The sequence below is a fragment of the Meles meles genome, chromosome 13 (genome assembly GCF_922984935.1).
Source record: "Meles meles chromosome 13, mMelMel3.1 paternal haplotype, whole genome shotgun sequence".
In the NCBI taxonomy this organism is placed as follows: domain Eukaryota; kingdom Metazoa; phylum Chordata; class Mammalia; order Carnivora; family Mustelidae; genus Meles; species Meles meles.
In genome coordinates this window covers 61,303,158-61,320,637 of record NC_060078.1, presented here as the reverse complement: position 1 = coordinate 61,320,637, position 17,480 = coordinate 61,303,158, and the positions used below count along the sequence as shown (strand labels likewise).

Genomic DNA, 17,480 nt, shown 5'->3' with positions numbered 1-17,480 from the left:
GGTGGCTCAGTGGGTTAAAGCCTCTGCCTTCGGCTCAGGTCATGAGCTCAGGGTCCTGGGATCCAGCTCCGCATCAGGCTTTCTGCTCAGCGGGGAGCCTGCTTCCCTTCCTCTCTCTCTCTGCCTGCCTCTCTGCCTGGTTGTGATTTCTATCAAATAAATTAAAAAAAAAAAAAACATTTTAAAAAATTAAAGATTTTATTTATCTATTTCTATCTATTTGATAGAGAGAAAGCATGAGAGAGCACAAATGGGAACCGCAGAGGAAGAGAGAGAAGCAGCTCTCTTCCAAACAAGGAGTCCAAAGAGGGGCTCAATCCCAAGGACCCTGGGATCATGACCTGAGGCCAAGGCAAACACTCAACCAACTAAGCCACCCAGGCACCCCCTCATCCCTCTAGTTTTATAGACAATGTAACAATGTAATGGTGCTTGTGTCAGCACCAGGACTGGGCCTTGTGATTATGTCCAATCTTCCTTCCTGGTTGCCAACCACAGAGCTAACTGGGAAGGGACCTAAGATGCAACTGGGGCATATCATCTGCCTGACTTCTTGAGTCATATCAGAGTCCCTAGATTGTGGGACAAATAGTTACATAAACAGTCTTTCTCCTCGAAATTCTCTCCTCCCTCGGCTTCTGACCTCTCTGATCTAGGTTCCATCATGTTCTCCTCCTATCAAACAACTCCTCCCAGTTCCCAGAGAACGTTTTTTCCCAGGGGCTTTCTAAAATCGGAGGGCAGGTCCCCCAAGTTTCCATTTTTTAATATTTTATTTATTTGAGGGGTGGCTCAGTCCTTCGGTGTCATGATCCCGGAGTCCTGTGATTGGAGCATTGGGCTCCCTGCTCGGTGGGAGGCCTGCTTCTCCCTCTCCTACTCCCCCTGCTTGTGTTCACTCTCTCACTGTGTCCCTCTCAGTCAAATAAATAAATAAAATCTTTTTAAAAATATATTTTATTTGAGAGAGAGAGAGAAAGAGAAAGCGCAAAGTTGGGGGTGAAGCAGAGGGTTAGGGAGAAGCAGACTCCCCACTGAGCAGGGAGCTGGATGAACAGATGGATGGATGGATGTGGGGCTTGATCCTGGGACTCCAGTATTATGACCTGAGCTGAGGGCAGATGCTATCGACTGAGCCACCCAGGTACCACCCCCCGCAAGTTTCCATTTTCAAAACTCTTCTCATTAATTCACTCAAACTTGTCAGGTCATAGGCTATCTGGGGTAAAAGGGACTTCCAAGACAAGACTGCTGCCTTTAAAAGGTGTTAAGTGGAACCCAACAAATTGGCAGCCATGACAACCATGTGTGGGTCAGGTCAGGTAGCAGCTGTTTCAGTCCTTCAACTACTACTTTTCCCTTCATGACTACCCCACCTCCCATCTCCAGCCTGAATATAAAACCGCCTGCTCCCCAAATGAACTCCCTGACTGCACCATTTCCTCAACTTCCAATCACCCGCAAGAGGTTTTTGTTTTGTTTTGTTTTGTTTATTCTCCAGGCTTGCCTTGACCACCCACCCAGGCAACTAAGCCAAAAACATGTGCATCCTCCTCTATTCTACCCTCTCCACCCAGGCAGTTATATGGGGTCAATTCTAGGTGAATCTGCTCCCATCTCTTTTCCATTCCCAGTTCCTGCTTTGGTTGTCAGTTTTCCTGGGCTCGTGTGAGAACCTCCTCCAAGACTAGCTTCCAGTCTCTCTCACCAATCTATCCTCTACTTTGCCAACAGGAGAGCCTCTGATCATGGGGTTCACGGATCAAAAACTACGCAGGTTACTGCATTTTGAAATTTTTCATGAAATGCTGGGGAAAACACTCAGGGTGTAGTGGGGATGCAAACAACAGAAGACTCCACCCCACAGTGTGATAACCCAAACTTTTTAATTTTCTGAGGACGTAGGTGATGGTGCTTTGTAATTAAAAACAAAAGTCTATTTCATTGTCTTCTGTAGTTAAATTTATATGAAGTAAACACAACTAGTGTGAAGACTCCATTCAAACCAGATTAAGGAAGAAAGGAATTTATGGGGTGGAGTGGGGAGGAAGCATTGGAGGAAGGTAGTCAGAAGGTAAAGTTCCAGAACTACTAGGTATGTAATGCACATGATGACTATGAATATCTGAAAGTTGTTAAGTAGATCCTAAGAGTTCTCATCACATGGGAAAATTTTTTACCTGTAAGATAATGGATATTAACAAAACTTAATGTGTTAATCATTTCATCATATACCTAAGTAAAATCATGTGCTGTATACCTTAGACCTATACAATCATGTATGTCAATTATATCTCAATAAAACTGGACATTTAAATAATGTCATCGGGACTTAATTTCTCTTTCTGTCCCTTGGTTCCACTTCTTCGGTGGCTCCATGCTCCAATAGGCCTTCACCTCTCCATCTAGACTGTTATTCTTTCAGACTTCTGTCCAGGGGAAAGAGAGCACTTCCCTCCATCCCAAGAAAACAAAGTCCTGGGCCTGGCTCCCACTGACCAGTTGAGTCACCTGGCTACTCCCAACCAATCCTTATGGCCAGAGGATGGCAGTGCAATTGATCTAGCCATAAATCACCCATAACTTTAAGGATAGAATATGGCCAACTCCCCCAGAACCGCTTCATCGAGTACATAAGGTATGGGACCCCCACAAATCTAGAAGCTGTTACTAGAGTCTGGATGAATGTTGAGAAACTCACAGTTTGGTCCTCATTTTTCCGGTTTTACCTGAACCAACCCTTGATCAGCAGAGGTCTTCAGCAAGCATATAGGGACCGATTATTAAAATACAGGCTTCTTGGGTCGCCTGGGTGGCTCAGTTGGTTAAGTGGCTGCCTTCGGCTCAGGTCATAATCCCAGCATCCTGGGATGGAGTCCCAGGTCGGGCTCCTTGCTCAGCAGGGAGCCTGCTTCTCCCTCTGCCTCTGCCTGCCACTCTGCCTGTGCTCACTCTCTCTCTCTCTGACAAATAAATAAATAAAATCTTTAAAAAAAAAACCCAAAACATAGGCTTCTCACCCTCCCAGCCTCCAACTTGAGCTTGCTGTCACACGCTCCCCACCTCTCACCCAGGGATCTGTGACCAGATCCCCGTGTGGGAGGAGGAGGAGAAAGGGGCCAGTTCCACAGGACCCACGATTGAGCTCCAGGCCTGGGTGAGGTGAGTCTATAGGCAGTCTTGGACATTCCTCAAGTGCTGAGATTTGGAGAAGACAAAGTTATATAAACAGGAAGGGGGAGGTATATTAATTTTCTATTGGCACTGTAACAAATTACCAAAATCCTAGTTACTTAAACAAGACAAATTATCTTACAGTTTTGGAGGTTAGAAGTCTGCCTCATTAACTAAAATCAGGGTGCTGACAGAACTGCGTTCCTTTCCGGAGGTTCTAGGGAAGAATCCATTTCCTTGCATTTTTCAGCTTCCAAAGGCTGCCAGCACTCCTTAGCTCATGACCCCCTTTCATCTTCGGAGCCAGCTGGTTCACTCTCATATAACATCACTCTGACTCTTCTGCCTCCCTCTTCCACATTTAAGAACACCTGTAATTACACTGGATCTATCCAGATAATCCAAGATAATCTCATTTTGGACAGCTAATTCACAACCTTAATACTATCTACAACCTCAATTCCCCCTTGCCATGTAAGGTAACATATTCGCAGGTTGGCAGGGATTAGGTTGTGGACACCTTGGGGGTGGAGGTCTCTCCCAACAAAGACCACTTTGTCCTGAGACTAGTTCCTAGAGTGCACAGAGGGTGAGGCTCCCTTCTTGGAGCTCTGGGGTAGGAAGTGTCAGGTAGATACCTAATTCCAGTATCTATCTTCACCAGGCCAATGGCCCAAGACTTGGGAGAGCAGCTCAGCCAGGAATATAAAAGTGTGACATCATCAAGGTGAGTGCAGAACTTCCCAGAGGGTAGCTGGCCTTTGAGGGGCACTGAGAACTTAGAGGAGAACCTGTAGGGCTTACTGGTGGTGCTGCTTGAGTCAAAATAAGAGGAAGAAGGAAAGTATGATGGTCCAGCAGCCCCGCAGCTGGGAAACGGTATCAGTTTTAAGTATCCAGCAACTACCACCCACTCCACTAGGGAAGAGAGAGGTGAAGGATTGTGGCTTGCAGCCAGAGCGGGCTGGGGCTTAGACAGGGCTTCACACCATCTGGATGAAGCAATCTTTCTGGCTTCACCCAAGTAGGGTGGGCTTAGGCCTTAGTTGGACTGGGTTCAAATCCCATTGTGCTACCTAGACTGTGTAAACCTGGGAAAGTGGCCTGACTTTTCTGAGCCTCTAGTTCCTTATCAATTAGATGAAAATGATGTCACCATGTTCATCACATGGCTCTTAATAATCAGTTCTTGGGGCACCTGGGTGGCTCAGCTGTTAGGCGTATGCCTTTCGCTCAGGTCATGATCCTGGGGTCCAGGGATCAAGCCCTGCATTGGGCTCCCTGCTCCGCTTCTCCCTCTCCCACCCCCCCTTGTCTGTTTCCCTCTCTAGCTGTCTGTCAAATAATTTAATTAGTTATGTATAATAATTTATAGCTTAATTAATTAATTAAATATAATTAGTCCTTATGTAACATTCTAGAGGGGAGAATTGGACACAGAGTGAAAGAAGTCCCAGCATGGATTGGCTATTAAGTTAATTACCAATCACGAATCTTGAGACAAGGTTGAATTTTGTTCTTACCATAACTAGCTGTGTGAGTTTTGGCTAGATACTTAACCCACATAACCTACAACACTGCGAGTGTTTCCTAGTCACATAATACATTTACTGTGTACCAAATCTGAGGCAAGCAGCTTTCTCCTACATTAAGTGGGAGAAATATTAGTAACTCCTTCCTAGGGCTGATGTAAACCTAAAGTTAGATGCTCATAAACAACATCATTCAGTGGGTTAAGCCTCTGCCTTCGGCTCAGGTCATGATCTCAGGGTCTTGGGATCGAGCTTCGGGGCTCTCTGCACAGCAGGGAGCCTGCTTCCTCCTCTCTCTCTCTCTGCCTGCCTCTCTGCCTACTTGTGATCTCTGTCTGTTAAATAAATAAATAAATAAATCTTTAAAAAAAAAAAAAAACCAACATCATTCAGTGCCTGGTGTAGGAGCTTCACTCAAATGTTAGGATAAGGGGCGCCTGGGTGGCTCAGCGGGTTAAAGCCTCTGCCTTCGGCTCAGGTCATGATCTCAGGGTCCTGGGATCGAGCCCCACATCAGGCTTTCTGCTCAGCGGGGAGCCTGCTTCCCTTCCTCTCTCTCTGCCTGCCTCTCTGCCTACTTCTGATCTCTGTCAAATAAATAAATTAAAAAAAAAAATGTTAGGATAATTCAACCCATTTGGAAGGGCTGGGAGCATGGGGTGTGGGGAACAGGTGGCTAACTGATTGGAAAGGGCACCAAGATAGCCTCAGTGATGTAGGAGTGGGGGCATCCCTGAGCACAAGCCTCACCTTCTGGGTCAGGCAGTGACCCAGTGTAGATACAGGCTGGCTGGCTTCTGGCCAGCAAAATGTGTTTCCCTTTGCCTGGAAACCAGGAGGTGTGGCTGAGGGAGGGCATGGAGGGGAACAGAGCCACTAAACAGTGGTGTAGTGGAGCCTGCTCTGGACTTCTCCGGCTGCCCCAAATGCTGAGCACCAGCATTTGGGACCAGCTACCCCTGGGCTGAAGGAAACGAGTGAGGAACCACCTGGGAAGAACACTTCAGGACTGAAGTCTTGAAAAGGCCTTGGGTCCTACCGCCTACTGAGAGCCTGGGTTCTGGCCCAACCCTGGGACAAGAGGTGAGATGGAAGCTGAATGCCTTAGGAAGAGTTTCCCCCAAACCATCAGGTGCTGCACATGGGCTCCTGCTGTGAACCAGAGCCCTGGGTTACCAAGCCCCAGGGATGGGTGGTGGAGACAAAACAAAGAGTATCCATACACACCCCCACTGTAGGTGTGGACAAGGCCGCAGTAAAAATGCCCGCCGCGTGAACTTCAGACCATGTATTCGTACAGCTGCCTGGCATCCAAGGAGGGCGTCTGGCCTCCGCTGCAGCCCCTCACCTACACCTACCTGCCCAGCCCTCTGCTGCTGCCCCCCATCCACGCCCATAGCTTCTACAGCCGGCCCCAAAGCCTGAGCGCAGGCGAGTGGCCGGCTCCGCGGGAATACCACTGCTTCCACGGCCCAGGCGCGCCCCTGGCGGCCGCGCTGCCCTCGTGGGCCTTCCAGCAGGCCTACGCCGCAGCCCTGCTCCCGCCTTTCCCGGCGCCCGGCTACCTGGGGCCATCTCTACAAGGGCCCGCGGGGGAGGAGACGGCGGATGCTCAGCGCTGGGCGCGGTGGCCCGAAGGCGGCAGCCTGCAGGCCGAACTGCGTTGGGGCCGCGTGGAGCGCGCGCTGGGCCCGCGCCTAGAGTTGCCGGATGTGGTGCGCCGGGAACTCCGGCGCGTGTACGGCACGTACCCGCGCACCGACGTGCGCGTTACCTACCGCGGCGGCCAGTTCCTGCTTCAGGCCACGCCGCGCGTCCCCGAGCCCGAGTACCGTGTGCAGAGGCGCGTGCTGCGGCCGCCCGCCAGCAGCGACAGCGCTGACAGCAGCCCCGCCGCGGAAGTGGCAGAGCGTGGACGCGGGAGGAAGAGGAAAGGCCGGAGCTGAAGACGCCGCGGGGCCCGGCGGCCGGCCCGGTGAGCACGCGCGCGGCTCTCCTCCCCTGCGCCCGCCGCCCCCGGTCCGCTGCGAGGGACACCTCCGCGGTGCGCTGGCGCTGGGTGCACCTGTCACCCCGCTTTTTGCCTTTTTTTCCTTCTTTTTTTTTTAAACCAAGCCTGCACGCCGCCCACCTGCTGCACTTCCCTGATTTCTCTCACGATATTGCTGGATAGCGGGGGAAGGGCGAGAAGAGATCAAGAACATCTCGGGGTGGATGTCCTGTTTCTCTTCCCTTCCACCCGGACTTGGGAAACCTGGGTGTGGGATGGAAGAAGGGCGTGGACCCTTTGTGTCGTCTCTACCTCCTCCTCCCTGTCTTAGAATCCTGCCCTGCGCCAGGCCTCCACTTTCCCTTTTCCCCCTCCTCAGCCTGACACAGCTCCCCGAATTGCCCAAGTTCCTGCCCAAGCTGAGGGCCCACCTATCCGCAGGTTGTAGTGAAAAGTAAATAAATGAATGAAGTTAAGTGCATGCTGCGAGATCACTTTTCTGTTTGGGGTGGGTGGGTGTGTTCCTCATTTCCCTAATGTGAGGCTTACTCCCCGAGCCCGTGTGCCTCCCTACAGGTCGGGAAGAGCTCCCTGCTTCGGCAGCTCTTCTCTAGAGTGCAGGACCATAGGCTTCCTAGGCCCTGCGGCCCATTACTTGCCCTGGCCCACCACCCTGGGAGAGATTCTGAGGGCATAAGCTCTTTTGTTGAAGCTTGGTGGTAGACGTGGCTAGGGAAGGAATGGCTAAGACATAGACTTAGGGCTGCCACTGACATTTTCTAGTCTTGTAACTGGGCTTTCTGAGCCTCAGTTTCTTATCTGTAAAAGAAACATAAAATCAACTCACTCTACCCGGAAAATTCACTGGGGTTTGAAATTTAAGATGAATGTCACTTCTTGTCTCCTAATTCTTTTTTTTTTTTTTTTAAGATTTTATTTACTTATTTGTCAGAGAGAGAGAGAGAGAACGTGCACAAGCAGGCAGAGTGGCAGGCAGAAACAGAGAGAGAGAAGCAGGCTCCCCACTCAGCAAGGACCCTCATGTGGGACTTGAACCCAGAACCCTGGGATCATGACCTGAGCTGAAGGCAGCTGCTTAACCAACTGAGCCACCCATGTGTCCCTTGTCTCCTAATTCTTAATAACAGTCTTTAACAGGCTGAATTTGCAGTATTCCAGGAGTTTGCTGGAGGGTTAGGCCACTCATCCAGTTTTAAGGTTGGGTCTGGCAGAACTCCAAATCTGATGCCCAGGCTGTACAAATGTGGCTCCTTGTGGAATTGCTTTTACTGAATTTCCATTTGTTGGATAGCCAACCGCTGCCTGAATATGCAGGGATGTTATTGAAGCCGTACACCACTCAACTGAATACTGCTGTATTTATGAACCTCATGGAAGGGTTCTTAAGCCTCACCATTTGGGAAGACTGTTTCTCCTGATGAGTGATTTACTTTTATTTTGGAAATACCAGGAATCTCATAACTCATATTTTTCTTTTTGCCTTGGCTTCTAGGGAGCTCAGAGCCAAGTTTGCTTAACATCTTTTGTGAACAGCCTGGATCCTCATCAGTCACCCCTAGTTTCATCTTATATTCCTTTTTTTTTTTTTTTTTTAATTATAAAAACACAGGGAGTTGGTGTGGTATAATGGGTCTGCCATGTGACCTTAGGTAAATTGCTTAATGTCCTTGAATTGCAAATGGGGTGATAGTATTAGGACCTCTATCTCATGAGGTTTTTTTGTTTGTTTGTTTTTTTAAAGCTTTATTTGTCAGAGAGCACAAGCAGGGGGAGCTGTGGCAGAGGGAGAAGCAGTCTCCTCTCTGAGCAAGGAGACTGATGTTGGACTCGATCCCAGGACCCTGGATTCATGACCTGAGCCACAGGCACACGCTTAACAGTCTGAGCCACCCAGGCCTCCTTTAGCTCATGAGGTTACTGAGAAGATGCCATGAGATGCTGCCTACAAAATGTTTACTACGGTGCCTAGCATGTACTAAATGATCAAATGTTAGTGTTTGTTTTAAAAAAAAATTGTTGGGGGGCACCTGGGTGGCTCAGTGGATTAAAGCCTCTGCCTTCAGCTCAGGTCATGATCCCAGGGTCCTGGGATTGAGCCCCCGCATCCGGCTCTCTGCTCAGCAGGGAGCCTGCTTCCCTTCCTTTCTCTCTGCCTGACTCTGCCTACTTGTGATCTCTGTCTGACAAATAAATAAATAAATAAATCTTTAAAAAATTAAAAAATTGTTGGGTGCCTGCGTTGAGGCACCCCAACATTTGGTTGAGATCCTACTCTTGATTTCAGCTCAGGTCACGGTCTCGGGGTGAGGGTGGTCCTGAGATCTCTCCACGCTCAGCGGGGAGTCTGCTTCTCTCCCTTCCCTTGGCCCTCCCTGCATTTGTGCACTGCTCTCTCTCAAATACATAAATAAGTCTTTAAAAAAATAAAAAATATAGCTTGCTATACAGAAATACATAAAATAGGAAGTTAAAATCTTTTTAATATCCTTATCCCCAAATGATTAGTAGTGTCTAAGCTTTTATTTTTCCTATTTTTTTTCTGTGCACATAATATTAATTATATAAAAGAAATTACACTGTTTTACCTGTTCCATTTTACTGTAAGTGTATTTCGGACATCATTCCATGCCTGTGTACATGGAGCTACCTCATTCTTCAGCAGCCACCCAACATTCTGTAGCATGTGGATTCTTTCCAGTTTTTAGCTATTGAAAGTCCATCCAACAAATTTCTTGAGGGCCTATTTGCCAGGAACTGTTCTAGGCCCTGGGGATACAGTAGTGAATGAGACAACCATGGAAGTTCCTGCCCTTATGGAGCTCGCATTTTAGGGGGAGATGGGGATGGGACAACAGGCAAATAGATAAAGGCAAATTGTTATAAGTACTACAGCAGGAGTGAGAGGCTGAGATGGGAAAGGCAAGTGCAGCAGTGGAACTTAGAACAGGGTAAAGAGGGAGGCTTTCTGAGGAGGTGACATTTAAATTGAGGTCTAAAGGATCTGACAAAGCCAGCCGCAAAAAGAAGGGTGAGGAAGAAGCTAGGCAGAGGACATGGTGGGTACAAAATCCCCAAGGAATGACAGTTACTTTCATTCCTTCAGCCATTGAAGAACCCACAATACGCCAGGCAGTAAGTACGCTAGGGACTGGGGTTATAGGGGAGAGCCAGACAAGTCCCTGACCTCAGGCGGAACCCAGAGAAACAGACTGACAGCAACCAAATGGGTGAACATAGGATGTAATGTCAGATAGTGATTAAGTGATGGGATGCAGTCTTCAAGACGATAGCCAGGCCATCTCTGGAGAGGTGATTCTTGGATTGAGACCTACTGAAGACATTCACAAGCCATTTGAATACCTGGAGGAGAAAAGTACAACAACCCGTGGCTGGAGCATCCTTGTCCTGTGAGTGAGCAAGTGAGCAAGAAAGTGGCCATTAATGAGGTTGGGGATGAAGCCAGATCCTGTGGCATCTTGAAGCCACGTTGAGAATTTTGGATTTTATTCTTAGTGGGCAGAGTGTTATAAGCAGGCAAGAATGTGATTGGACTTCTTTAATTTTTTTTTTGTTTGTTTGTTTTTTTAACGCAGAGAGAGAGAGACCACAAGCAGGCAGAGAGGCAGGCAGAGAGAGAGGGGGAAACAGGCTCCCCGCCAATCAGCCCTACGTGGGGCCCCATCCCAGGACCCCGAGACCATGACCTGAGCTGTAGGCAGAGGCTTTAACCCACTGAGCCACCCAGGCGCCCCTGGACTTTTAAAAATTATTCTTTTTTTAAAAGGATTTTATTTATTTGGGGTACCTGGGTGACTTAGTGGGTTAAAGCCTCTGCCTTTGGCTTGGGTCATGATCTCAGGGTCCTGGGATTGAGCCCCACATCGGGCTCTCTGCTCAGTGGGGAGCCTGCTTCCCCACCCCCCACCCTGCCTGCCTCTCTGCCTACTTGTGATCTCTTTCTCTCTGTCAAATAAATAAAATCTTTATTTAAAAGATTTTATTAATTTATTAGAGAGAGGACACAAGTGGTGGGGGGCACAGGCAGAGGTAGAGAGAGAAGCAGGTTCCCCAGTGAGTAGGGAGCCCCATGTGAGTCTCAATCCCAGGACCTGAAAATCATGACCTGAGCCAAAGGCAGACACTTAACTGACTGAGCCACTGTGCCCCTTTTTTTTTATTATTCTGGATGCTGTGCAGAAAAGAGACTGTAGAGGGGTCATGTGTAAATAGGGAGACAGGGTGGGAGGCTTTTAAACTAATATAGGCAAAATCAGATGGTGGCCTGGTCTTATTTGGAAGTAATGAGGATGACGAGAAAAAGAATGTCCTTGAATATGCATCTTTGTTCACACGTACAAGAATCAAATTGTTGAATCAGTAGTTTTAGAAATTGAATTATTGAGCACTGACACCATGGTAGCAACAAGCCCAGCCAGCAGCCTGGTCTTCGGTTCTAAATTTCATTCTCCGCTAAAAGGAACCAGGCCCACAAGGAAAATGGCTGGTTACAAGGTTGTAGAAGGGAAGATGTAAGATGAGCCTGGAACAACTTGTGCCAAAAAATAAAGGATCGCTCAAAAATGTCAAACAAAGGAGCCAGCTTGAAGGGACTTACCCTGGCCAAATCAGGGACGATTTAAGCATCAAAACAATCACAGTAACACATTATTACTTACTGGGTAAAATAACATCTGTTAAGTACATACTAACATTAACTAAACAAATATGAAAGGAAAGCTCTTACAGCAGGAGGAATAATAAAGTCAGAAAATCCATCTCCAGTCAGTAATAATTGATTCCAGTGAGAATCATTCATGGATACTAAAACTAATGAGTAAAATTTCGATGAGAAACAGGCTGTTTATATAGTTTTGAAGTATGTTCCAAGATTTTTTTTTTTTTAATTTTTTAAAAGATTTTATTTACTTACTTGAGAGAGCTCGTACACGCACCAGCAGGGGGGAGAGGAGCAGTGAGAGAGGGAGAAGCAGACTCTCCGTTGAGCAGGGAGCCTGACACTGGCTAGATCCCAGGACCCCAAGATCATGACCTGAGCCGAACGCAGGCGCTTAACCAATTAAGCTACCCAGGCGTCTCCAAGAAGATATCAATTACAAAGAAAAAAATCATATCCTAGATTCCCTAGAATCACAGGGAAAACTGACAACACTTGAAGCCCACCGCAGTGGTCCCTCCTGAATAAAGTCTTTCTCACCATCTTTAATGAGTGTCTTGAAAGTTTTTTTCTTTAACAAAGACAAGTCAATATCATGCACTTTGTGATATATTAAACTGAGAAAACACAACATCAGTTCAGCAGTAATCCATAATCATGAGGAAAAATCAGATAAATGTAAACAGACAACCACAGTAGTCTTAATTGTTCAAAACCGTCCATGTCCTGAAAGGCAAAAGAAGGCTGAGAAGGTGTTTCAGGTCAAGGGAGACTAAGAGCCATGAAAACTAAATATATGCATGATCCTGTTTTGGATCCTGAATGAAAGTTGTTATGAAGGACATTAATGGGACAAGTAGCAAGATTTGAATAAGGACTATAGGTTAGAGAAAGCAACATGGCAAAAGGTTAAGAATTGGTGAATCTGGGAGAAGGGTAAGCAAGACTTCTTTGTGCTATTCTGCAGACTTTTTTGCAAGTTTAAAGGAATTTCTAACTAAAATTAAAAACAGTAATAAGTAGGGGCGCCTGGGTGGCTCAGTCGGTTAAGCATCTGCCTTCAGCTCAAGTCATAATCTTGGGGTCCTGGGATCAAGCCCCACATTGGACTCCCCACTCAGTGGGGAGTCTGCTTGAGATTCTCTCTCCTACTGTCCCTCCCTGCTGCTAATGCTCTCTCTCTTTCTCCCTCTCTCTCTATCAAATAAATAAATCTTAAAAAAAAAAAAAACAACTAACAAGCAAGTTGAATCTCTGGGTCAAAAAGTAGTAAATGTGCTATAGAGCTATGTCTATGTGTTACATTTTAATCTTGGAGAATTGTCTGCATGCCAGTAAGCCTCAAATCCCTTTTTGAAACAAGGCAGGTTTCAACTAAATACTGAGTCTCACATCACATAAGGTGTGTTCTGTAACTCCTTTCTTCTCTATCCTCTCGGGTTCAGAGCTTGAAGTCTCTTAACTTCCTCTATCGCTGAGAATCTGCATTGCTCAGGACATTTCTCCCCAAGCCTTCTGCTTAAGACCTAGAAATGCCCATAGCCTGCACACCAGTTTACCCACAGGCCCAGTGAGGGAAGAGAGCCCCTGATCACAGGCTTTCTGAAGGAAGAGCGGCCACTCCCTTCATCCTGCATGCTATCATGCATCCTTCCACAGCCCAGTGCTTTCTCCAGGCCCTGTGGACATAAGGGAGCCCTGCAGGGAGCCTAGATGCCTCCTTCTTTGATCTTTTATTTGAACTTAACCCTTAGAAGCTTAGAACTCATAAAACATCTCGGTTGCCAGGGACTTTGCTGTTCACTTGGTCCAGTCCCCTCAATTTACATTATGCTGGGAATCCAAGAGAGAAGGAGTGACTCACCCAAGGTTGTACAGTTGGTGGGAATCCACAACTCCTAGATCTCAGCAGTCTTGGGCCACCAAACTCTGGTCCTGGTGGCTTCCTCCTGGTCTTGCCTCAGCCCTACCTGCCCCTGGCATCTGGTCTGGAGCCCTTCACTCAGTAAACCTGGATTGTGACTAATTTTAATCCTTATCATACCCCCACCCCTGCAATGGGGTAGTTCACATTCTATTTAAGGGACTATAATAAGAATCATAATAAACTCACATACTTAACCGAGAACTTACTATCAGAAGCCCTGAACAGAAGAAACTATCAACTCGTTTAAGCCTCACAAAATTTTGATGTCTGTGTAATTATTTTTTTTTACCTACAGATGAGGAAACTGAGACCTATACGGGTAAACAGCTTACCCAAGTTCACACAATGGAGAGTGCACCTGGGAAATCTAGCTGTACCTTAACTTCTAGGCCAAACTGCCTCTTCTATATTAAATACACTCAGCAAAATGCAAGGAACATTTACTGAACAGCTATGTGCATTTGACTAGACACTGTGGGGTTCATGAATGAGCCCCTCTAGAGAGAAATATGGAGGATTTGCAGGAGATCATCTGCTCTGCTGGGAAGTTGAGGGAGGCTTCCTCGAAGAGCCATCTGAGAGAGACTTTCAAGGATGTTTAGGATCCCAACAGATAGTGATGGGAAGGAGGTGTCCCAGGAAGAACTGAGGAGGTTTCAGCATGAGTAAAGGTATGGCAGCAGGACCAGGGAGCAATGTGGTTCATTAGAGGGCAGGTTATAACCAGGGAGAAAGGAATCTCAGGCTTGAAAGCGAAGTGGAGGCCATACTATGAAAGACTTTAATTACAAAGTAAGGAGTTTGGAGAAGCTCTTGAGGTCTTTGAGCAGAAGTGTTGTCCAAGTTGAAGTTGTTAAAAGATGTAGCCAGTGCCTGGAGGAGCGCCTGGCTGGGATGCTGTGAGCCTGAGCCAGCAACTTTCCCATGACCTCTCTGTTGATGGTACAGCACAGCCGGGCACCAGAACTGAGTCCCTAGGCCGTCTGCTCAAGCTCACAGCCTATGGAATTCAGTTCTCAAAGCCAGGTGGCCAACATTCTCCCAGCCTTGATTCTGCCCTCCTGTGCTTGTGCTCTCTTCTGTGAATTCCTCTGATTCCCACCATGGATAAGGAACCTGGGATCTCAAGATTCCTCCTATCCCAGGGAGGGTCTGAGCTTAGAGCCGAAAAACAGGGCCCATACCCAGGGAAAGGGGCAAGAGTTCTCTGAATTCCAACAGGAGGGATGCAGGATATGAGGGGAGGGGGCTTGGGGCCATGGCAGGGATTCTATGAGTACTGTGGAATCATTTCTTGCCCAGATGTGCTCCTGGTGGGGCCAGATGTGGAGAGGTACTCCAGGAGAAGTCGGGGCGAGGGAAGAGCCAGAATATCTGCATGGAGAAGGGCATCTCTCTGGAGACTGGGAGGCTTCCTGAACCAGAGGGGAACCCTAAAATATGGATCCCCAAAATAGGAGTCCCAAAGTTCCAGCTCCCTGAAAATCTCCCCACCGAAAATGAAGATCTGAGCTACGTAGGGGCGCGAAAGAGAAATCTTTCCCTGAAACACGCTTTCACTTCTGGAGAGTTAAACAGAGCAATGGGGGCTATTCCCTGTCTCCAGGCAGAGCCACAGCCTATCCCTGGAGAGGGAAAGGCAAGCCTGCAAGCCCAGGAGCCATTCCACCCCCACCCTGCTTGGGTTGTGACGAAGGGCCCACACATACCCATGAAGCCTCCTCTCTTGCTCCTGGGGCTGGATCTGCAGGGATGCTGAGAATGCTCCTTAAATAGGGCCCCCTCCCTGCCCCAGCCAACTCCCACCCCCGCCCCATCCTGGCTCTTCTGAGAAAGGAGGAAGGTGTGGGAGGACTGGGCACCTTGCCCAGAGAGCCCTTTCTGACCTCAAGCAAGAGCGGGGACCCCCTCCTTCCTCCCCATCCTTTTGAAGTGTCCCCTTCCTCACCTCAGTCTCTGACTGAGTCCCTCCCACCCCTTGAGACCAGCCAGCTGGGCTTTATCTCTGCTCTTAATGTCTGGGCAATCTGCCCTTTATGCCTAATTTCAAACCCAGTTCCTCATTCTGAGGTTGGATGATGGGGAATTGATGTGCTAGGGAAAGCTTCGGCATAGGCTTCTAGCTTTTCCCTTCAGCTGAGGACACCTAGGAAGCAACTTGAGGGAAGAGAGGAGTCACCACGTCACTTTTTTCTCCCTATGGGACTTCCAGCAGCACCCGCAGGGCAGGTGGAATCTGGTCTCATCTTGGGGTTGGAGAGACTGAGACCTGAGGGGACAAAGAATCAGGGGCTTAAGATCAGGCCAGCAATGGAATGCCAAGCAAGTTGTTCCCCAGAGCTCCTATCTTAAAGTTTGTGTGTCCTTGTGCCTGTGGCAGTCCCTTTCCTCAGCCCACCGTCCTCTGACCCCAGAACCAATCCCCTGCTGCACAGAGTAGGGACTCTTCAGGATTTGAGCTGGGAATCAAGGGACTCCCCCTGAGAGGTCTTCCCATGATCCTTCTCCCAAAGCTCAGCAATTTCTTTATTATTATTATTATTATTATTTTAGATTTTATTTATTTGACAGAGAGATCACAAGTAGGCAAAGAGGCAGGTAGAGGGAGAGGGGGAAACAGACTCCCTGCTGATCAGAGAGCCTGATGTGGGGCTCGATCCCAGGACCCTGAGACCATGACCCGAGCTGAAGGCAGAGGCTTAACCCACTCAGCCACCCAGGCGCCCCAGCTCAGGAACTTCTTTCTGATGATATCTACCTACATCCAACTGCCAGCCCAGGAACAGGCCAGAAGGGAGGAGAGAAAGGCACAGGGATGGCTGCAGGGATCTCAGGCCAGAAGTAGGGACAGAGAAAACCTAAAAGTTCCCGTAATGGGGGTGGTAGGGAGAGAAGAGTCATTGGCATTGTGCAATGAAGGCGGGGATGGGGCTGGGGGAAGGGAGGGACAGCCAACTCTTTAAAGGACTGGCAGAGGCCTGGGGCTGATGGAGCTACCCATCACCCCCCTTCCCAGGAGCCAGCCTAGCCAGAGTTCAAAGTGGCTGTCACCCCACCTCTCATTAACCCTAGCAGCGCCAGGCTGGCAGCGGCAGTGTTTTTATGGGAGACGCGACGCCAAATGTGCTCCCTCATTCCTCCCTCCCCTTTCCCCGCCCTGACTCCCCAGCAGCGAACATCTCATTCTTTGAGGCCAGAGGACCCTGGTGGGGGTAGCCGGGAGCCTGCAGCAAGGGACAGAGCTTGAGAGGGAGCAGTCCTTAGGAGAGAGGAGAGGATGGGACTTTCTACCTTGGACCATGAGCTCCTGAGGGCAGTGACAGTCTCTGAGTACACAGTACCTTATGAGGGAACTAGCCCTGAAGGGGCCCACCCCTGCTGGCTGGGGATGGGCTAGCTCACCCTTGAAGGGAACTCTTTCCTTCATGACCGGTGGAGGGATTCCTGGGAAGGGATGGCTGTGGGTTCCCCCACAGGGTAGCACCGGGAAGCTGAGGCAGCAGGAACAGAAAGAAGCTAAGGCCTTGCTAGGTTTTGGAGTTCAGTTGTCCTAGCCTATATGAGACATGCCAATATGTCTGCCAACATGGGCATGAATGCCCTGAGAGTTGGCATGGCCTCTAGACTGTCCTGGATCTGGGCTCAGGTTGATACTCACCCAGAACACCCACTCCCTGCTACCTCCATCCAAACCAGGCTTCATGATCTCAAGACCCAGACCCTGTAACCCACCCTAATCTTGGGGGAAACTTCGCTGTTAAGGGAAAGCAAAGGGGACAGATATGGTGGGAAAGGAAGTCAGCACCTAAGAGTTGACTGGGTGACGGACCTTGAACCTACACCGGACAGGAAGGGGGAAAACACAGGGATTTGGGAAGAACACCAGGTTCTGGACGTAGGGGCCACCAGATCCAATCAGGGATCCAAGTCTGGAAAGACTGCAGAGACAAGGAGAGGGGAGGAAGCTATAGGATTTGAAGGCGGAGATTTTGGGGCAAGGAAGACAGACGAGAAGACGCTGGGTGGGGTCGAACGGTTCTCGGTGTTTCCCAGCCGACAAGAAACTAGGCGGGGATGCAGTCAGCAGTTAATACTCCACCCACTGGCGCGGCCTCCACGCCTAATTCCTCCCAACCCGCAACAAAAATGGCCGCTGCGGGA

At 48.7% G+C, this 17,480-nt stretch overlaps 1 protein-coding gene across 1 annotated transcript; it reads left to right on the top strand.

The window, feature by feature from the left end:
* The first annotated feature begins 4,583 nt into the window (after positions 1 to 4,583).
* On the top strand, positions 4,584 to 6,652 carry C13H10orf95 (chromosome 13 C10orf95 homolog). Its single transcript, XM_046026133.1, has one exon. It carries the CDS (start codon positions 5,993 to 5,995, stop codon positions 6,650 to 6,652), a length of 660 nt encoding a protein of 219 aa, XP_045882089.1. The 5' UTR covers positions 4,584 to 5,992.
* The last annotated feature ends 10,828 nt before the right edge of the window (positions 6,653 to 17,480 follow it).